This window comes from Mustela erminea, chromosome 1, assembly GCF_009829155.1.
Source record: "Mustela erminea isolate mMusErm1 chromosome 1, mMusErm1.Pri, whole genome shotgun sequence".
In the NCBI taxonomy this organism is placed as follows: domain Eukaryota; kingdom Metazoa; phylum Chordata; class Mammalia; order Carnivora; family Mustelidae; genus Mustela; species Mustela erminea.
Genome location: NC_045614.1, coordinates 70,823,970 through 70,846,685, shown reverse-complemented (window position 1 = coordinate 70,846,685; position 22,716 = coordinate 70,823,970). Strand labels below are relative to the sequence as shown.

The 22,716-nt window shown below is 40.4% G+C and overlaps 1 protein-coding gene across 2 annotated transcripts in view; it reads left to right on the top strand.

The window, feature by feature from the left end:
• The window catches only part of ULK4 (unc-51 like kinase 4), a 628,848-nt gene that overhangs the window by 408,075 nt on the left and 198,057 nt on the right, over nucleotides 1-22,716 (top strand). For both annotated transcript variants that reach the window (XM_032312841.1, XM_032312747.1), the window contains exon 33: nucleotides 21,157-21,323. In XM_032312841.1, the coding sequence (XP_032168732.1) occupies nucleotides 21,157-21,323 (167 nt within the window). The remainder of the gene's footprint in view (nucleotides 1-21,156; nucleotides 21,324-22,716) is intronic.

Here is a 22,716-nt window from a genome sequence, read left to right as displayed (position 1 = left end):
CTATTAGGAATGATTTCTCAACCCTAAATTCTCCTTAATTTTTTTCTGTTACTTTTATGGATTCAGTTTTGATTATTAAATCATTGATCTACCTGGAATTTAATTGGTTTTAAGTCTTGATGTTAGGATTTATTGTTTTATGACTCCGTAGTAGTACCATTAAGTGTACATTCTGCCTTTTCTCTATCAATCTGAAATGCCATCCTATTAATCTTTGTATTTTTGTGCATATTTTCAGCCTCTTCATTTTTCCTTTTGATTGACACTCACATGTCAGTGCCAAACTCTTTTAATTTTCATGGTATTGTTATGTAGTTAGACATTTGAATGGGATAGTTCCCGCTTCTTGTTACGTTACCTATTTTAAGAGTTTCCTTGCTGTTTTACCTTTTGATTTTTTTCTCCCACAAGAACTTTGTATGTACTTGTCTAGTTTCAAAATACATGTTGACTCCTAATGTTTTTGCAGTTACTTTTAATTCATAGATTAATTTAGGAAGAATCAACACGTTGATGATTTTGAGCTTCTCTAGCCAAAAATATGCATGACTCTCCATTTGTCTGATTCTTTATCTCCCAGTAATCTTTGTTTCTTCCTGTGGAACTTGCAAGGTCCTTGATAACATTTATTCTTAAGTATCTCTTCTACTTTTGTTGCTGTTGTAAATGGGATCTTCTGTCTTTTAAGTGACTATTACTCTTCCACTGCATATTTTTTTTTTTTACAATAAATTCTAAACTGTGATATTCATAAACTTCACCTAAACACTGTCCCCTTCCTCTGTCTGCTTTTCTCACTGTCATGGGCTCTGGGTAGAATGATGCACAAGATATATTCATACCCTCAAGTGCCAATAGTCTAAATTAGTCATTTATTTTTTCACTCAAAAGGTATTTACTGAATATCTTCAATATTTGAAAACCATGATAGACAGCATAGAACTCACAAAAAGCACCTTGTGCAATTCTAGTATATATATTCAATATTTCTAAAATATGTTTTCATTCCATTATTAGTTCTTTTTTTGGGAAACTTGTGGTCTCGTTGGGGAGAAACATTTTCTATGAAAGGATAAGTACCAATACAAGATGATATTGCACAAATGGATGGTATAAACAGAATCTTACAAAGGAGAAAGTGGTGAGTGCAAGTGCATCAGTGAAGTGCAAGCTGGAGGCAAGATGAGGAAGAGAGGCCATCTTAGCCAGAAAGAGCAGTGGGAGCTGAGCACAGAAGCAGGAGTGAGGGACTAGAGAATGGGGGCATGGGGCCTGTATATCTGGGCTGAAAGAGTGGGTCTATGTTGGCAGGCTGGGTTGGAGCCAGAGTGTGGAGGGCCTTGAATGCTCAGCCAGGTAAGAAATGGCAAGGTCCGATGCTCGGGCTCTCTTGGCAGTGTGGGAACATTTCCTCAGTGATGCTGAGCAAGATTAGGCTGCCCTGATGGTGGGACAGAGATTGGAAGCAGAATTTCAGGAGGTGAAAAGAGTAGCTATAGGTATGTGGTGATACCTACCAGTACAACCTGGAATGGAAAAGGAGCTGATGCAGCATGTGGGCGTGTGGTGAAAGGGGCACTGCTGGGACTGAGTGTCAGGCTTTTGAGTTGAGAGGGAAGAGATGTCATTGCCAATGAGGTTTCAGACTCAGGGAGTGGAAAAACTCATCATGCCTTTGGCCTCTTCCTGAAGATGTCGTGAAGATGTCCTGAAGATGAAGAAGTCATCCTCTGATTTGGGTTATTGAGCTGGGAAAGTGAAAGAATTGATATGTGAGGATAATCCTAGTCACAGCCTGTGTGTTAATACCTTATGTTTTAGGCTTTATAATTAGAATCTAACAACTAAAATGTTGCTAGCCAAGATTGGTGGGAGGTGACATCTGAGAGACTGTCTTTCTGGAGTGGGATCAGTTGAGTAACTAATCCACAGTAGAGTTATGTTTACTGGCTCTCAGAGTGCCTTAGTGCTGATGAGCTTGAAAACAGCAGGCACAGTAGGTGTATTTCTTATGCTGGAGAAAACTTTGCAGATAGTCACAGGGGAGATGAAGGTTAGGGGAAAAGCATCTACTTTTACCCAGGTTGGGTGGGAGAAGAAAAGATCACACCAAGAAGGTAGATGGTGTTGCTCTTTGTCTTACCAAGTTGATAGTAGAATTTGGCTTCATTATCAGAGGAGATTAGCATATTGGTTGTGAAGCATGGGGCCAAGCTAGGGAATGAAAGCATGACACACCCTGCCCTCTAGATGCTCTGGTCTTCAGAAAGGTCCCGTTACTATCCCATTGTGCCTAATGAAGTATTCTTTTACCAACCAGCTATGATGAGCAACAGAGAACCCAGAAGGGCAGTGAGAAACCAGCCAAGGTTGAGAAGATGTGAAGTGCTGTGGTGAAGTACCTTTTGAAAAATCTAGTGGTGACTTTACTAGAAGAAAAAAAGAAACCAATTTGTCTACATTGTCAGTAAAATAAAGGGATAGGATGGTATTTTCAGAAAGGCGGCAACAAGGCCAGTTGAACGTTTCATTTGGAACTGAGAAATTGGCTTAGTTGAAAGAGACAGGTGAAGGGAGAGATGAAGGATACTTACATGAGGTGAGCGACTCGAACAGGGAGGCAAGGGGTGGAAGATTTGGAGAAGGCAGAGGAACTGGGGTAGAGCTTGTGGACAAGGGATCTGTAAACTGATCCCTGAAAAGGGATCAGACTGCTTTTTGCTTTTCCTCAGAGACATCCAGGAAGGATGATGATAGGGTATCATTTTTCCAGCTCCATTTTCTCTATCCTTGGTTTTCACATTATGCCCCTTGGTCAAAGCCATCACATCTAGACAGGCAAAGCCAGCACTCTGATGTCCCCTGAAACACCAGGTAGTATTTCTTTCTTTGGTATCAAGCTTCTCATGTCTGAGACTCTTGAGACTTCCTTGGTGAAACAAGGTGAGATAAGCCACACAAATGTGTCAGAATGGAATGAGTCTCTCATGGTGTCACAGAGGTTCAGTCTGAACCCAGAACCCTGAATAGTAGCCTTTATGCGCAGGTCCAAAAGTGTCTTAAGTACCGTATATCATTCCTTCTTTTTATTTTTTAAAGATGTAAAATATCTGTAAATTTTCTGACCATAAAAGTAACATGTATTCAATAGAAACATATTCATGAATGCAGAAGGGTATGAAGTTAAAAAGTGAGCTCGCCTGGGTTGATAAACTGGGTTATTCTCTGAATAAAGACTTACCAAGCAATACTAGGTAATGAGGAAGAATCCAGGTCTGGGGCTGTACGTCACTTCCAGTTCTCTTTAACGTCCCTACCTTCTCATCTGCAGGGTAGTGGGGATAACTGGGCGGCCATGGCAAATTGGATGAGATAATGTGTGTAAAGATAACTGTGTATAAAGGAGCACAGTGCTTGAAAGATAGGATATGTTCAATAAATGACTCTTAAATGTCTTCTCTACATGCTGTTATTCTATGTGTATAATTTTTATTTATTTATTTATTTGACATGCAGGGATCACAAGTAGGCAGAGAAGCAGGCAGAGAGCGGGGTGGGGGCGGGAAGCTGGCGTCTCGCCGAGCAGATAGCCTGTTGGGGGACTTGATCCCAGGATCCCGGGATCACGATCCAAGCTGAAGGCAGAGGCCCAACCCACCGAGCCACCGAGGCGCCCCATGTGTATAATCTTTTAACTTGGTTTTCCATATTTAATGTGATAGGCATATGTCTATGTCAATACATGTAGTTCTGCTTCATTTTTTTTTTTTTTAAAGATTTTATTTATTTATTTGACAGAGAGATCACAAGTCGGCAGAGAGGCAGAGAGAGAGAGAAGCAGGCTCCCGCTGAGCAAAGAGCCCGATGCGGGGCTCGATCCCAGGACACTGAGATCATGACCTGAGCCGAAGGCAGCGGCTTAATCCACTGAGCCACCCAGGCGCCCCTCTGCTTCATTTTTTTAAATGATTGCAAATCTTATTGATCCCCTCCCTAAGTAGACTTTTTGAGAAGCCTATTAACTATCAGAGTCATTACATATTATTGTCATTGCCTTGGCTAAATTAGCCAACAGAATTTTGAATGAAAATTGGGAGTGGGCATCCTTTTCCAGTTCCTGACCTTAACGGGTATGCCTCTACTATTGAGAGGCTCTACGTAAATGGCCAATGGTCAGTTCATATTTGAAAATAGAACTGATTCCCAACCTCTGCAGCACCTATCCTAGGAAGCCAAACTACAGCCTCTGCAGCAACCGCTCCGGGATGCCACACCACTACCTCTGTAGGAATTGGCACAAATAGGTCAGGACTTGGTCAATAACTGTCGCCTTACTTAAGTTTCACCCCTGCTTCTGACTCAGGATCAACCACAGAAAACCAAACCTGCTCCCTAAACCAATAACAGGACATGCCTTACTTCTAGTTAACTTGCTTCCAGCTTCCCCATACCAACCACCTCTGATCAGTGCATACCTCAAGGGTTCCTCAAGTCTTCTTACTATAAAACTTTCCCACTCCTCTGCCTGCCTTTGAGTCTCTGCCAACTGCAAGGGGCAGTGGCTGACCCCCCTTGCTATAGGAAGCTCTGAATAGCCTCTGCTAGTTCTCCTTTGGATGATCTTTATTTCTATACACTGTTCAGTAAAATATCCAGTAGTGGGTTTTCTAATGATTAATCAGCTGTGTATTTCTAGAATGAGCTCTTCTGAGGTCACATAATGTTTGTTACTCAACACATGTTTCTTGAGAACATGCTATGAACCAGGGTCTGTGCTAGGCTCACATAAGATAGGAATAACTCAAACAGATGTGTTTTCTGCTGTTGTAGGGTTTATGGTCTAGTAGGCAACACAGGCATTCATCAGATAAGTACATTTGATTGTGGGGTTTTGGAGAAAAGTACTCCAGGAAACTGAGAAGGAATGGGCAGGGAGGAAACTCAGAAGAGTGGGGTGTCCTCTAAGCCAAGAGAAGGTGGCCACATTTCCAAAAGATCAGATGCGACAAGAGCAATCAAGAAGTCAAGTGCAAGGAGGGAAAGAATGAGTATTATGCTCTTCTGGTTTTTTTTTTTTTTTTCCCTGCTCTTCAGCTTTTTTTTTTACCACGTTTCTTCATTTATTTTCCTCCGTGGTTATTTCTGAAGGCTTCCTTTTTACATTCATATTTAAGTGAGCATTTACAAGTTCCTTTATAGCTTGAATTGATTTCCAATGTGACTTCAATTTTTTTTTCAGAAATTTGATATGTAGAAAGTACATATCAAATTCTTCCTAAGTAATATTTATTTTCTCCACCAGAAAACTGAAAATGAAATGCATTCCCTGCTGATTGTTGTCATTTACTTGGCAGCACTGGTGTTGACTATCTGATATTGCTCCGTGTCTCCTGCAGCAGTGGCTCGATGGGCTCGCTCTGTGAGTGGCACCTGTTAATTAACTAATGTAGAAAGATGTCACTGAAGTAGAAGACTGTCATGGGATACCAGACCTGCTGTGTACAAATGTGAAAATAACTTCTGCAAAATAAGATTTTAACGAAGCGGATTTATTTTCACAGCATAGTGTGGTAATTTCCTGTCCCTTCTTTCTGTTTACTTATTTTTCAGCCCTTTATGTTTCTCTAGTGGTGAGAGAGATTCAACTTGATATGTGTTGCCCTCCCCCTCCCTTTCTTAGCCTTATCTGTTCCTAATTACGTCTTTTTAAAACCTGTTGTTTTTAGTATTTTTTAAGGATTATTTATTTATTGAGAGAGTGCATACATCTTGTGTGGGGTGCAGAGGGAAAAGGAGAGAGAGTCTCTTTTTTATTAATTATTTTTATTAATATATAATACATTATTTGCCCCAGGGGTACAGGTCTGTGAATCCTCAGGCTTACACATTTCACAACACTCACCATAGCACATACCTTCCCCAGGTCCATCACCCACCCACCCTATTCCTACCCTGCCCTCCCCCTGGCAACCCTCAGTTTGTTTCTGGAGATTAAGAGTCTCTTATAGTTGTCTCCCTCCTGATACCATCTTGTTTCATTTCTTTCCTTTCCTACCCACCAAACCCCCAACCCTGCCTCTCAAATTCCTCATATCAGAGAGATCTTATGATAATTGTCTTGAGAGAGAGTCTTAAGCAGACTCCCTGCAGAGCTTGGAGGAGATGATGTGGGCCTTGATCTCTAGACCTTAGATCACAACCTGAGCAAAAACCAAGAGTCAGAGGTTCAACAGATTGTGCCTCCTGGGCACCCCTGTATTTTGTTTTATAGTCACATGATAAGCTTCACAGATAGTCCTTCTGTTCCATTTTCAGTCATTTCAGTTACAGAAAAACAGTCTTGCTGAGTGAGTAATAGCATAAACTAGAGCCAGATGGCCGTGACAAAGTTACTCAACCTTTTCCAAACTTCAGTTTCATCATCTGTAAAATAGAGTTAAGGGGATTTTTGGTTAGATTATCCGTTAAAGCACTTAGAATAGTACTTTGCACATGGTAAGAGCCCTATAGGTATTTCCTATCATTGTTCTTTCTCTTCACAGCTTATTCTAATATCTGGTTTTTAGCTTTGGAGTATTGATTTATAAATAATAATACCAGTTTTTTTATCCTGTCTCTTGATTGATAGTGTAGGGACATAATTTTCCCTGTGGAGTTTTAATAGGTTTAGGGTAAATGAGTGCTATTTAATATTCATTTGCCACATTCTGACTTATAAAATATTAAAGCTAAGAGAAACCTCCAGTGTCACAGAGTGCTCCTTCTTTATTTTCTAACAAGGAAATTAGGGCTCAGGGAAATGGAATAAGTTGACCACAGTCACTTTGTTAGGTTCTGATAGTGCTGACACCAGGACCTGTCACTCCCAGTCCGAAGAGTTTCCAGTGCTATAATTTGAATTATATAGCACCCCCCCTTTTTGGATGACCAAAAACAAGCCAGTTAATCTATTTTTCCCACAGAAAAATGTAGTTAATATAGTGTCTCTGGTCCATCAGCTGACGCAGACTCAGTAGTACATCTCATCAGCAGGAAGTGGGTGAGGACTTCTGGGTCAAGATGGCAGATCAACAAAGGGAATTCCTTCTGCTTCCTCATTGTAGTGTCTTCTTGTTGCTGTTGTAACAAAGTCGCAATTTTAGTGGCTTAAAACTACATAAAAATCTATTCTTTTACAGTTCTGGAAGTTAAGAGTCTAAAGTCAAGATGTTGGTGGCTTCATTTCTTCAGGAAGCTTCTGTTTCCTTGCCTTGAAAACCCAAGCTGAAAAGCTTCTAGCTGCTGCCTGTGTTCCTTGTTCCTCGACCTTTGTGCCACTGCAACCTCGTACTTCTGTCTTTACATCACCTTCACTCTGACCTCCTGCTTCTCTCCTGTAGGAGTCATTGTGGTTACATTGGACCTGTTTGGATCATCCAGGATAGTCTATCTCAAGGTCCTTAATCAATGGGAAGCCTGGGTGGCTCAGTTGGTTAGGTGTCTGCCTTTGGCTCAGGTCATGATCCTGGGGTCCTGAAATAGAGTCCCCCATTGGGCTTCTTGCTCAGTGGAGAATCTGCTTCTCCTTCTGCCTGCTGCTCTCCCAGCTTGTGCGCACTCTCTCTCTCTCTCTCTCTCTGACAAGTAAATAAAATCTTAAAAAAAAAAAAAAAAAGAGGATCTTTAACCGAATCACATTTGCAAAGTTCCCTTTTCCATGGAAGGAAGGTGACACTCACAGTTTGCAGGAATTAGGATATGGATATCTTTGTTGAGGAGGGGGTAGACATTATTCATCCTACCACACTCCCAAAGCACCATTAAAATGAGAATCAAGTCTTCAAAGTTATTAACTCTAGAGAAAACATGAAGTTGCCAAGGAAAGGAAAAATAATCATAGTTTTCCATGTGACTTAATTGGGAATAGTGTTTATACAGTCATTAACAATGTAATCACTGTCAATCTGATTGAAAGTAAGAGATACCTGTAGTAGGGGGATGAGGAGTGGGAGCTGTGTAGGTGTGAGGTAGAACATAGAGAAAGAGCTTCTATCTTCCTTCCCACTTAGGGGAAAGTCAACAGGTAATGCCGGCAACTCATTGAAGGCAAGTGTGTATTATTTAGAGAAATGGGGGGGCAATGATAATTAGGTCAAAGAAGTGAAACTAGTTGCCTCTGGGGAGAAGAAGTTTACCTGGACCACAGGAAGACTTTGACTCTGAAAGGAATAAAAAATTTAAAAATTAATATACATTGAAAGGGAAGATGAGGGGGGTGGCTAATACATGGAGTCAAGAAAGCATGATGCTTTTGAAGATAACTAACTTGAAGTTTGACACCTGGGAGACTGATACCCTGTCCCATTAAGGAAGAGTTATTTATTTATTTATTTATTTATTAATTATTTCAGCATAACAGTATTCATTGTTTTTGCACCACACCCAGTGCTCCATGCAATCCGTGCCCTCTCCAATACCCACCACCTGGTTCCCCCAACCTTCCACTCCCCGCCCCTTCAAAACCCTCAGATTGTTTTTCAGAGCTCATAGTCTCTCATGGTTCACCTCCCCTTCTAATTTCCCTCAACTCCCTTCTCTCCATCTCCCCTTGTCCTCCAAGCTATTTGTTATGCTCCACAAATAAGTGAAACCATATATAATTGACTCTCTCTGCTTGACTTATTTCACTCAGCATAATCTCTTCCAGTCCTATCCATGTTTCTACAAAAGTTGGGTATTCATCCTTTCTGATGGAGGCATAATACTCCATAGTGTATATGGACCACATCTTCCTTATCCATTCGTCCGTTGAAGGGCATCTTGGTTCTTTCCACAGTTTGGCAACTGTGGCCATTGCTGCTATAAACACTGGGGTACAGATGGCCCTTCTTTTCACTATATTTGTATCTTTGGAGTAAATACCCAAGAGTGCAATTGCAGGATCATAGGGAAGTTCTATTTTTAATTTCTTGAGGAATCTCCACACTGTTCTCCAAAGTGGCTGCACCAACTTGCATTCCCACCAACAGTTTAAGAGGGTTCCCCTTTCTCCACATCCTCTCCAACACATGTTGTTTCCTGTCTTGCTGATTTTGGCCATTCTAACTGGTGTAAGGTGGTATCTCAATGTGGTTTTAATTTGAATCTCCCTGATGGCTAGTGATGATGAACATTTTTTCATGTGTCTGATAGCCATTTGTATGTCTTCATTGGAGAAGTGTCTGTTCATATCTTCTCCCCATTTTTTGATATGATGGTCTGTTTTGTGTTTGTTGAGTTTGAGGAGTTCTTTATAGATCCTGGATATCAACCTTTTGTCTGTACTGCAAATATCTTCTCCCATTCCGTGGGTTGCCTCTTTGTTTTCTTGACTGTTTCCTTTGCTGTGCAGAAGATTTTGATCTTGATGAAGTCCCAAAAGTTCATCTTCGCTTTTGTTTCCTTTGCCTTTGGAGACATATCTTGAAAGAAGTTGTTATGTCTGATATCAAAGAGGTTACTGCCTATGTTCTCCTCTAGGGTTCTGATAGATTCCTGTCTCACGTTGTGGTCTTTTATCCATTTTGAGTTTATCTTTGTATATGGTGTAAGAGAATGGTCGAGTTTCATTCTTCTACATATAGCTGTCCAGTTTTCCCAGCACCATTTATTGAAGAGACTGTCTTTTTTCCACTGTATATTTTTTCCTGTTTTGTTGAAGATTATTTGACCATAGAGTTGAGGGTCCATATCTGGGCTCTCTACTCTGTTCCACTGGTCTATGTGTCTGTTTTTATGCCAGTACCATGCTGTCTTGGTGATCACAGCTTTGTAGTAAAGCTTGAAATCAGGTAACGTGATGCCCCCAGTTTTATTTTTGTTTTTCAGCATTTCCTTAGTGATTCGGGGTCTCTTCTGGTTCCATACAAATTTTTGGATTATTTGCTCCAGCTCTTTGAAAAATACTGGTGGAATTTTGATTGGAATGGCATTAAAAGTATAGATTGCTCTAGGCAGTATAGACATTTTAACAATGTTTATTCTTCCGATCCAAGAGCATGGAATGGTCTTCCATCTTTTTGTGTCTTCTTCAGTTTCTTTGATGAGTGTTCTGTAGTTCCTTGAGTACAGATGTTTTACCTCTTTGGTTAAGTTTATTCCTATTAAAGAAGATTTAAAAAAACAATTAGAACTCCCAGTCCCTTAACCTGGTTAGAACTCTCAACATACACATATCACAAATTCAGATTAGCCACATGGAAAAAAAAAATATGTCTTACCAGTGAGAGCATTTCTGATGGGACTCAAACTAAGAATCATTCTTGGGGGAGCACCTGGGTAGCTCAGTGGGTTAAGACTCTGCCTTTGGCTCAGGTCATGATCTCAGGATCCTGGGTTTGAGCCCTGTATCAGGTTTTCTGCTCAGCAGGGAGCCTGCTTCTCCCCCCCTCTCTGTCAAATAAAGAAATCAAATATTTAAAAAAAAAAAAAAAAGCATCATTCTTGGGCCAGAAACGGCTAGAACCATGGCCCTAAATATGATACTCGGAGCCCCTGACCCCTGAGTTCTCTTCCTCCCCCATCATTTTCCTTTCTACCCTCACTACAGCCTAGTGTTCTTGCTCCTTGGTCCTTGAGATGACGCATTGGCACTGTTGCTCCCTATTTCACATGTTGAAATGTATTCATTTCTTGCCTCTGCTGCCCCATTTCTGGAACTCCAGGGGGGGGGAAAGAAACAGCTGGCTATGGCTGGGGACAGTCACTTTGTGTCAAGTGAACACTACACAGTGCCTGAACTTGCCCCTTCCTTCTTGGGATTGCTAGCTGTGTCATGGAATTTCATCTTAAAAAGGGACACTGTACAGTTACTTAATAGAACAAGTTAGCATTTTATCTATGGAATGAGCTAAGATATAGAAGTCTCTGATACATCCTTCAGTGAAAAATAGCAAGGTATGGGCTATATTGCGCACATCTGTATATGCATGTGTTTGCTTGTGTTTCATATGCCCTCTACAGCACCCCATGCATGGTAAGTTTCGAGGAAATGGGATGTCAGGGATCTTTGTATTTTCTGTGTCATACTTTTTACATACAAATACATTGAATTTTTATATTTTACATTACAAAATTGAATTTTTACAGAGTATAAGAAAAAATGACAAGTGTGGCTTGGATCTTCACTCCCTCTGGCTGAGTGGACCAAGCTGGCATTTTACTCCATGATCTGTGTGACCCATAGATATCTGTTTATGGACCCTGAAGGGAAGGGACCATTTCTCGAATTGTTTTCTAGTTCCTTCCTTGTGGAGTACTATAAAATTTACATTACAGATGTTCAGCATATTACAGATGAACTGGGGATTGAATGAATGATTCATGTTCTCTCCTAAATAACTCACAGATAGATCACAGGGAAGGAGAAAGGGTAGGAGGGAAGATGTGGTAGGTGGAACTTGAGAGGATATGCTCAAACTCAGGGCCCAGCTCATAAAAGACCCTTCATACTTCAGCAAGTGCTTTATTGAAGTCAGAATTCAACTGGACAAAGCTTTCACACTTTTAAGGACAGACCCTGAGGTGTGTGCTGCTAAGAGGGGTCACCCTCCCTCCTGAGAAGGTTTCCTTCCCTATTTTTCCGCTCCACTCTGTTCCAGCACTTTTCCTGGGCTTCGCACGTATATAATCAGTCATTCCATTACTCCTCCATTTCCTGGTAGAAATTGGAACTTGATGCACCTTTGAGTTAATAAAACGTACTTTTTTTTTTTTTTAAAGATTTTATTTATTTATTTGTCAGAGAGAGAGAGAGCGAGTGAGAGCGAGCACAGGCAGACAGAGTGGAAGGCAGAGGCAGAGGGAGAAGCAGGCTCCCTGCGGAGCAAGGAGCCCGATGTGGGACTCGATCCCAGGACGCTGGGATCATGACCTGAGCCGAAGGCAGCTGCTTAACCAACTGAGCCACCCAGGCGTCCCAAAACGTACTTTTTTGAATTAGTCATAAACAACATTGTATCTTAAGTTTTGGATATGAAATTAGCACCTACTTCTACTTTTTGTGTTCACCCTTTCAAAAATGGCTCTGGATATATTTGTGTAAATTAATTCTAAGCTACTCTAGCTATCTGAGTAATCAAATGGAGTGTATGTTTCAGTGCATAAATCTGTCAAATGTTAAAGTTCTTTTTTCAGCTATTTTGTAATTGAGCTTATTCTATCCAAAATTTTTACCTCTCAGGTATGCATGGAGGGGGCGGGCATAGAAGTAGGTTTCCATGTTGCTAAAATGCAGGGTATCTGCTTCAAAAAGAAAAGGGCATTTCAGTCTCCTGGGGAAGGTGACCAGAATAAATCATATACTTGGAATAATTCAATACAGTGTTCTCCTCTGTCCTTTGAGTTAAGTGCTAGACTGATACTGTACTAATCGTGGGGGTCCGTGGACCACTGTGGCTTCAGGGGAGCTGGGGCAAGGTTGTTTTTAAGATACTCTCATATAGAGAATCCCTTCAAGTTGTGTGTGGGGGGTGTTAATTAAAATATTAGCCTCTGTCATATTTGAGAAGTCCTTAGGCTTTTTCCATGAAGTACTTCCAGTTTTCAGGTTTGATGGGTTCCTTGATTTTAGCAGAATACAGCGTTGGGAATTGGTCGGTCCTACACACCAAATGAAGCTTATCCAGTGTCTTTCTCCTAACTGGAGCGAGCCAGACTCCCATGGGTGCTGGTGTTTGGGCAGGGTGTGAGAGGGAGGGCTTAAGATGTAGTGTGGAAACCAAAGCTCCAAGGCAGATGACATGCAGAACTGGGGCCACAATTGCATGGGGAAAAGGAAAGCTAGAGAGCCCGGTGTAGACACCCAGGGTCTCCTAAGAAATGGCTGAAATAACAGGCAAAACCTGCCCTAAGATGGTTCCTAAATTTTTAGACTGAGAGATGAGACATATTTTCTTTCGGGGTCGTGGCTGCGTGGGCTGCGTGGGCTGCGTGGCCGCTCATTAACGTTCAGCCAGAACAGGTTTTGTGTTCTTGGATGCTCTGGCTCAGGACCTCGGATTTACAAATGCCTGCATTTTCCTCGCCAGATGTTTCTGGGATGGGCATGGCCACTTTCACCCTTCATGGTTTTCTGTTTAAAAGCAGACTTTTAACTCCGCAGATTTGTTGTGATCCTGTATTTGGTAGTATAGCACCGATCATTTTGGAAAAGAACAATTTTCCCACATCACATCTCTCAGATGCCTTTATATTGCTTTTCTAGATTGTCTGTTCAGGGTGACTTTCATGAACTGTAGGAGAAATGGCCACATGTTTGTATGATGCAGATATAAACTTATTCACAAGGAAGCCTCAATTTGGGGAGGTTACATTTGGATTTAGAATGTTGTATTCAAGTCATTAATGATAGAAATATAAATTGCTTTCAAATCTTGGCATTTCAAAGTGTACTCTCATATTATCTCTCTACTCCAACAGATTTTTAAAAATTAATAATATAATCAGGACACAGTGACCAGAGCTGGAAATAGCTCATGTACATTAATATTCCCAGAACGTTAAACACTTGAAAATAACTCATGGGGATGACTCCTTTAGAGATTTGCTTATAATTAATACAAAATAATTCTTGGATTTTTTTTTTTTTTGATGAGCTGGTTGTAATTAATGCAAAGTAATTCTTGGTTTCTGTAGCTTAATGAATTTTGATTTCTCTTTTAGGTGTTAGGATAGAGTATTAAGAAGTTCTTACAGTGACATTTGACCAGAGAACTGGGAAAAGATGGAGCCCCATTTCAGATTCTTTGTACAGCATCTGTGAGGGAGCTGATGGGCAAACAAGGCACAGAAACCTTTTTTATTATGCTGGTCTACATAGAAGACTGCTTTTAGCCTTACTTCCTATATTAGATCCACCTGCCAGACTGGAAACAAAGTTGGCTGTGACTTTCCTGTGTATTTGCCTCAGTGTTGAAACATCAGTCTTACCACTCAAGGCAGGAGAGCCTCCCTTTTCCCTTTATACAGATGCATACTGGGTTGGACCAGTGGAGAGAGATTGGAAACACAGGTGCATTTGCGCAGGGATCTGGAGCTGAGCTGAACCTAAGTCACAGGTAGCTACTAAATCTCAGACGGGGTCTGGATGATAGAGGGGAGAGAGGGAAAATCCCCCCAAAACCATGAAAGGAATGGCCAGACCTTCCCCAGGGGTGCAGGCCTCTGGCTGTGCTGTATACCACCAGCCTTTTTAGTGGAAGAGGAGAGTTGAAAGAGTTGCATACCCATGCCCACTGACAGTTGAATCCCTTGGAGAATTTTCAATCTGGAGATCACAGCCCTGATAATGTCCCTGAACTTGATTCTCTCCGTTTTTGGAGGTAAGAATATCTTTCTCTTGATTAGTACCTATATTTGGAAAAGAATAAAAAAACAGAACTAGGGGAATGTTAACATGCTTTCCTTCCCTCTGCCTCCTTCTTAGATTTATTGCTCCATTTTGGTAAAATGCATCCTGTTTTAGCTTATTCACAGAGCTTTGCCAATATTAGCAATCTAATCCTTGAGTCCCATGGGGTAGGATGAAGGGACAAACAGTGGTCCCCCGCTTTCCTCCAAAGTGGATATGGTCAGCCTTATGCAAATGCAGGTTCAAGCCTTTCCTTCCAAGAAACAGTATTTCCTAACTCCCTCTATGGGGAAATTCTGGACACAGTGTGGAAGCAAACATGTCAAAACCTACAGGGTTTTTGGAGAAAGTATACCAAGAAAGATCTAGTAACTTGAAGTTTGACTTCAAGCCACAGGATTACCAACAACTGACATCAATTGCCTAGAAATGACCCAGTCAGGGAACTTTCCTCAGGTTTATGAACTTTGGCAACAAAGCACCCTTCCTTGACACCCTTTTCTTTTTAGATTTGAATCATTCCTTTTTATCTATGACATGGTTATGTTATTATGATTATTTTTATAGTAGCATCTTTTTCTTCCTTTCCTCTATAAAGCCTCCCCCTGTCTGGGATTTGCTTTGCTGGTTGTCTTGTTTGTCTGTCTTGACTGCCCTTTGGGAACCCTTCTGTTCTTTCTGGTCATCTCCAATTTCTGTTTTTCTGGTCTTGACTGCCACCCAGTTTCTAGATTTTAATCTCCAACTGCCTTTGGTCATTGGCCTTTGGATGTTATCTCAAACTCATGTCTTAAAACATGGATGGAACTAGAGGGTATCATGCTTAGCGAAATAAGTCAAGCAGAGAAAGACAACTATCATATGATCTCCCTGATATGAGGAAGTGGTAATGCAACATGGGGGCTTAAGTGGGTAGGAGAAGAATCAATGAAACAAGATGGGATTGGGAGGGAGGCAAACCATAAGTGACTCTTAATCTCACAAAACAAACTGAGGGTTGCTGGGGGGAGGGGGTTTGGGAGAAGGGGGTGGGATTATGGACATTGGGGAGGGTATGTGCTTTGGTGAGTGCTGTGAAGTGTGTAAACCTGGCGATTCACAGACCTGTACCCCTGGGGATAAAAATATATGTTTATAAAAAAAAAAAAAAAAAAAAAAAAAGCTATCTTACAGTGCCTAGAAAACCTACTCCCCAGTTCTTCCAAAGCTGATATAGTTCTCCTATTCCTTATTTACCCTTTTAGTTCCCATGCCACTATTGCCACCAAAGTTAAAAATCACACTTCTTTAGTGATGTGTCTGCCTTCCTCCTTGCTTCCCACCACCACTTGGTTATGGCATGACTTCAGTGGCCTACTCATTTGTCTTCTGGTCTCAGTTCCCCACTGGTTGGTCCAAGAATCTCCACAATATTGACAAAAGTACATGGACTTTGGAGGTAACACATGTGTTCAATTCACTTCTTGACTTGCACTTAATTCTGTGACCTTGAACTTGTTACTTGAGCACTTGTTATTTGAATCTTTGTTTTTGCTTATATAAAATGGAAATATCAGCATCTGCCTCACAGAGCTATTAGGTATTAAATGTAAATTCAGGTGAGGTATTAAATGTAAAAAACCAAGTAAAAGCCCATTGCCAGACAGAGCAGTGCACAGTAAATGGTGCTAATCATCCCAGCACAGGCTGCACTGTCAAAGTATGGAAGAGTTCCATCACCCTAGAAAATTCTATCCTGTCCCTTCCCTAGAGGCAACTATATTCTGATCTCAATCGACATAGACATTTTTTTTTTCCAGAATCTTACAGATGTAGTCATACTACTGTGTTTATACACCTGTTTCTGGTGTCTATCTCTCATCATCCTTTTTGAGATTCATCCATATCATTGTGTGATTTGGTGGCTCATTTCTTTTCATTGTTGACTAGAGTCGCATTGTATGAATATGTCTTATTGTGTCTGCCCATTCTCCTCTTGATGGACACATGGGCTATCTCTAGCTTGGGGCTATTTTGAATAGGTCTAATGAGTCTTTCTGTAGATAAATGTTTTCACTTGGGTAAATATGTAAGAGTGGAAATGCTAGGTAATATACTAACTGTGTATTTAAATTTATAAAAACTGCAACTATTTCCCGTCAGCAGTGTATATGAGTACTGGTCACACCACATCCTTACCAACATTTGGTGTTGTCAGTTTTTTTTCCTTATAGTTATTTCTGTTTGTGTGTAGTAGTATCTCATTGTGATTTTAATTTGCATTTTGTTAGTGACTAATGATGTTGAACATTTTTCATGTGCTTATTGACATAGATCTTTGGTGCATGGACTGTTTAAGTTTCCTACCCATCTTTGAAATTGATTGTCTTTTTATTATTGAGTTGTAGGAACTGTTTGTGTATTCTGCATGTAAGTTCTTTATTAGATATCTAGGTTGTAAATATTTAATTTTGTGATGATGTTTAATTTACTGATTTTTAAGTGATCCATACTTTTTGAGACCTTAGAAATCTTTCCTGCCTTTGGTTACAAAGTTCTTCTCTTTTATCTTATTTTAGAACTTTTATCTTATTCTCTTATATCTTATTTTAGAACTCTTACAGTTTTAGTTTTTATGTGCAGATCTGTGATTCATGTGAAGCTAATTTTGCATAGCATACAATGCCATGGTCAAGGATCCTTTTCTCCATATGGACACTCAGTTTTTCTACCCCCTTTTGTTGAAAAGAATTTTTATTTTGTAAAGCATTCATTTTTTTGCAGTTTATGTGACCATATATATGTGGGTCCATTTCTGGACTCTGAAACTGGAAGTATTGGCATGAAGTCATTTTTCTCTGTTGATGTGTACCTGTTATCTCTATTCACAGAATGACCCAGTAGCAATGAGCATCCTTAGTTCTCAAATCATGGTTTCCAAACACAGTTTCTTCTTAAAAGACACCAGGACTTCTTGAAGAAGTAGCTAATGCTTAGTCTGAGACAGGAATTTTTTATTTTTTTAAACACTTCATAAAGCTTTTAAATTCATTTTATTTAATATGTTTGAGGCAGGAATTCTTAAGATGAACTTGGAACATATTATAACAGTGGCTAGGACACATTCAAGGGGCTTTCAGCAGCCAAAGATGGAAACAAGTCAGACATTAAAAAAAAAAAAAGATTGAATCCACTGAAATCCATAAAATGTATCCTTTAAATATCCAGTGTATTCACAATGATGCCACAAAATGAACTCATTAGTAACTTTTGGTAGTTTCTAGCTTCTCCACCCTGTCCCCCATTAGTCACATTTGGTAATTGCTAATACTCCAGAATCACTGTTCTGAAAACTGGTAAGTGACAACAAAGAAGCATTTATTAAACACGTATCCTGCCTTTCCTTTACAAACCATAATTTTTGATAACTAGATAGTTGATAAAAGAATTTCCTTCCTTACCCCTCTCTTTCTGTTTCTTCCTTCTTACTTCTTTCTCCCTTCCTACTTCTTTCTTCCTTTCTTTCTTTCTCTCGCTTTCTTCCTTCCTCCCTCCCTCCCCCTTCCTTCCATCCTACCTACCTTCCTTCCTTTCTCTCTTTCTCTCTTTCGTTCTTTCTAGGAGAGACAGTGAGCGAGAGTGAAAGAGAGAGCACGAGCTGGGGGCAAGGCAGAGGGAGAGGGAAAAGCAGGCTCTGCACTAAGCAGGGAGCACTATATGGGGCTTATCCTAGGACCCTGGGATCATGACCAGGGCCAAAGGCAGATGCTTAACTGACTGAGCCACTGAGGTGCCCCCAAGAAGATTCTTTTTTTTTTTTTTTTTAAGATTTTATTTATTTATTTGACAGAGAGAGAGAGATCACAAGTAAGCAGAGCAGCAAGCAGGGGGTGGGGCGGGAAGCAGGCTCCCTGCTGAGCAGAGAGCCCCATGCAGGGCTCGATCCCAGGACCCTGAGATCATGACCTGAGCTGAAGGCAGAGACTTAATCCACCTGAGCCACCCAGGTCCCCAAGAAGATTCTTTATAGAAGAAAACCAACTGAAAAAATGCAGAAGGAGTGATAGAATATGAAACTTACTGTATTGCCCTTATCTAATGAAATGTGGGAATAGATGGTGGTCCTTAGTAGGTAACATTTGATGTTGAACTTTATAATGAATGGCTTAGACTAACAATCCCTGAATCTGATGAATTTTAATATTGTTAAGTGTAGAACAGCTAGACAGTGTATCCGTCCAGATATGAAGCAACAGGACATATAGAGACCCAGCCTCCAAGTATCATTGCCCCCAAAATTGAATCTGAATTAAATGGAGTCTCTAAGTCACTACAATTACCATTTTACAGAAAATGCAGGGATACAGGAACAACACCACAAGAAAATCTACAGGAAAACAACATTCTAACTTCTCCAAAAATAAATGGCATGAAAATTGCAGGCAGGGGAAAGACTGTTAGACATTAAAGGAGATGTAAGGTCTGCAACCAAAAGGAATGTGTGGAGCTGGTTTGTATCCTGATTTCAACAAACTAATCCTTAAAAAGACAATTTTGAGATATTTGAGTTTTGAAAATAGGCTGCATATTGCCTATATTAAATAAGTCTCATTAAGTGGTAATAATTTTTTTAAAGAAATAACCTTTTTCTGTTAGACTATACTGAAGTATTTACAGGAGAAATAAGATGATGTCTGTTATTTGCTTTAAAATCCTAAAAAAAAAAATGGGGGTAGATTAAGCAAAGATGGGCAAAGTGTTGAGGATTATTGAAGAAAGTGATCAGGGGCTCTTTTTACAGTCTTGTGACTTTCTTTGTTTCCATAATAAAAAGTTTAAATGAGAAAAACGTGTATTTTGACCCTGAAGCGTAAGTTCTAGCCATGAAGAGCACTGAATATGTAGCTGAGAATAGGCCACTTGACTTCCTTCTAATGAGTTTGCTGGCATTATCACCGGTGTGGAGAAATATTTTGTGTCATGCTTCATTTCCAGTCTCCTATGAACACCTTCCCTGACAGCTGGTGACTTCAGTGTGCAGAGCTCGTCATTTGTCGCCCGCTTTTCCACAGAGCAGGCTGGAAAGACTTTCTGTCCCAGTGGGGATCCGATTATGTTCATTGTTTGCACTCTTTCCTTGAAGACAGAATGAGGATCAGGAATATCGCTCGCTGTTGCTCACCAGCTGTTTAGTCTGAGTCAAGCCTCACGTAGAGGGACATCCGGGATCTGCCTCCCCCTCTGAAGAGCCACGTCCTCCTCTGCTGTTCCCATAGTTCTCACCCTTCTGCACCTTTGACCCTCTCCGTGATGTGTTACAAAGTAATCCTAACCCCCCAGAGGAAAATCTCTTGCAGCATGGATTTACCAAACACTTTGTTTTAAAGTCCTTCTGCCCTGTATGCAGCTCATGAATGCCCAAGTGATGATTCATGGCATGGGAATGAGTGATGCTGCCTGACTCAGAGGAGAATGCCTTCTGGTGTCATGTACGTGTCATAATAATTGCTTTTCTGGGCTCTGTGTCATTGATGATATGCGCCATCAAACCTCATCTCCAGTTTTGCCAATAGTTAATTCTACCTTCTCTTCAAGTATATTTATCTTCAGCCCTGTGACTTGTACCACTCTTTGCCACAAGGAGTACAACTTTGAGACCTATATAATTTTGGTTTCTGTCTGCCTTTAGTGACAAAATTAATTACTTTTGAAGTCTAAGTCTAGGAGAACTCAGTTGCTTTACTGAAAATGACAATGACATTGTTTGGAAGAGATACCAAAGCTTGGATAGCTGTGCTTCGCAGAGTTTCCATCCAATTGATCATCTGAAAACTAAGGACAAGTGGATTGTAAGACCAATAAAGTCCAGCTTACTGTATAGCTCTTTACCGTGCTTCCCCCCACCATCTGCTATGTAAAATATTTTATTTTAGAAGATTCAGTTTTCTAGAGCATTCAGATGATCTACCGAGGCCAAAGGTCCTGTTTACCATGTTAGGTGTCTAACACTGAGTGTTGTATTTTCACCACATTCACTCTATATGAATTCAGAGAGTAATGCTACACAATAGTATCAATAAAAATGCCAATTTAAGTGTAAATAATAATGCTCCTACTTGTGAAAATGTATTTTTTGTGACCGACAACATCAAACTTAAAGTTGAAGACAACCACAATGTTAATCTAATATCAGGTTTGCAGCCGCAAAATGATAGAACCTGGAAATTTCTGAATATCAGATTTCTTAAAATCATAGTTGATCTTACATTTTGCTTTTTTTTTTTTATGGAGAAAAATTGCCTCATTGCTTTTATCCTTTGGGAATGACCCATTACTTGTAGATACTTGTTGATCCTTGTGTCCCCTGTGTCTTGCCCGTAGAACCTGATCCGGATTGTGAATAACTGAACTTCAGAGAACCTGGAGACAGTATGTTCATATGTAACGTGTTTTCTTCCAGTGTGAGGGAAACCCTCTGCCCTTGTGAAGCCTCTTCATGTAGGATCATGTTTCTCAAAGTGTAATTTAGGGAACCCTTGCATCAAGTCACCCGGGGCGCTTACTTAACACATTCCAGGCTCTTGAGCAGATTCTGGGAGTGAGGAATTTTAAAATTAAATTAAATTAAATTAGAAATTCTGGAAACCTGCAATTTTAAAAATGTACCTGAGGGTATCTGGTATGAGTACCTTTGAAGGACTGCTTTGGCTTTAGGAAACATAGAACACACATGCCTGCTCTGTTGGGTTTATGTGACACGTTATTTTGTAATTCACAAGACATGTTGTACCCTTCTTTTTTACCCTCAGGACTGGTCCGCCACGTCTGTGACCTGTTCACTGAAACCGCCACACTATGCCTGGATGTGGACAATAAGAACAACAATGAGACGGCAGCCGCACTGCTCTTCTCCCTGCTCGATATTCTGCATGGCATGCTGACCTACATGTCCAGCGTTGTTCGGCTGGCTCTGCAGGTACAGGGCCTCTCCTCCCATGTCGTGAACAACCCTATACCACGTCACCCTTCCCTTTTGTTCTCTCCTTTCTGATCTTCCTCTACTGAGTCTTTATTTTTTAAAAATAACATATGATTCTGTAGGGAGAGGCTAGGAGAGAAGTCATCTTGGGGTGAGCAGTGTCAAGGACACGATCTGAAAGGAAAACAGGAGACGCCTAAGGAAACACTTGCCAAGAGGTAGTTGGGGAAGTCTCCTGGTGGAGGAGATCATTTGCCTTATAGGCTCCCTAGGGCTGGCCCAGCGGTGTGCCATCTTTCCTATCTAGGGATGGCACTCCAGCCCACCCTCAACAGGATGAATTAGCTTGCACAGACAGTGGATGCAAACACACACACACATGTTGGTACTCACATATACATACATGTATAACACATAAAGTTTATCACTTTCTCTTATGACCAATAACATGGAATTGGAAGACAGTTTTTGAGAACTAGGAGTATGTTCAGTGGCTATGAAAAGCCAGTTTACCCCAAAGTATAATGAATTTACTTCAACCATACTGTAAAGAAGGAAGGGGATGTGGCTTTATTGAATACTTTCTGTGTTGGGTGTTAGGTGCCCACATGTGGCTATTTCATTTAACCAACTGTGTCTGCTGATGCTTAGATTATGTGAAAGCATACAGCTGATATGACTTCATTGCTATATTTGAAATCCTGGTAAAATTGCAACAGGTATATGCATCAAATGTTAGCTTCCTGGCTTGGAGAGATGCAGAAGCTCAAGTTGAAACCAAGATGTTTGATAATTTGCCAGGAGTCCTAGTAACAGAGCCAAGAATGATTCCCTAGACTCTGGTTTAGTTTCTGTTATTCATCATTCTGATAAATGGTATCTCGTAGCCCCAGTTCAGCTGGTCAAGTGTTTAGCTTGTCTAGTGTGGTTTAATAAATAATTCCAGATGCCTTAGTAAACATGATAGTTAGTGTTTAACACAAACTTGTAAAGCCAGTAGAGGGAAGTGGCCTTCAAACTACCTGGTTGTTTTTATTTGCTCATCTATAGAATTGCAAGCTAATAAGGCACTGTTAAGTACTCATGCAATCCTGTGTTACAGATTTCTTGCTTTCCCTCTTTTCTAGTGCTTTTTCCAAAGACTGTTCTTTCTTATTTCAGTTTTGACAGTGGTTTTAGGTAATTTTTTAAGATGCCAGCAATAGGTACTCTGCAAGATGCTTTGATGGTATCAATCTATAAAAGATTATGTTTTGTAGTCTGTAGATAAAAAGGATCAGAAGTTTAAAAATTCCAGAACAATAGAAATCCTTTTATTACAAGTGATTTTGAGAGAGATTCAAGTGTGTAAAAGAAAACTCCTTAATACAAAATATTTTCTAATTCTGTT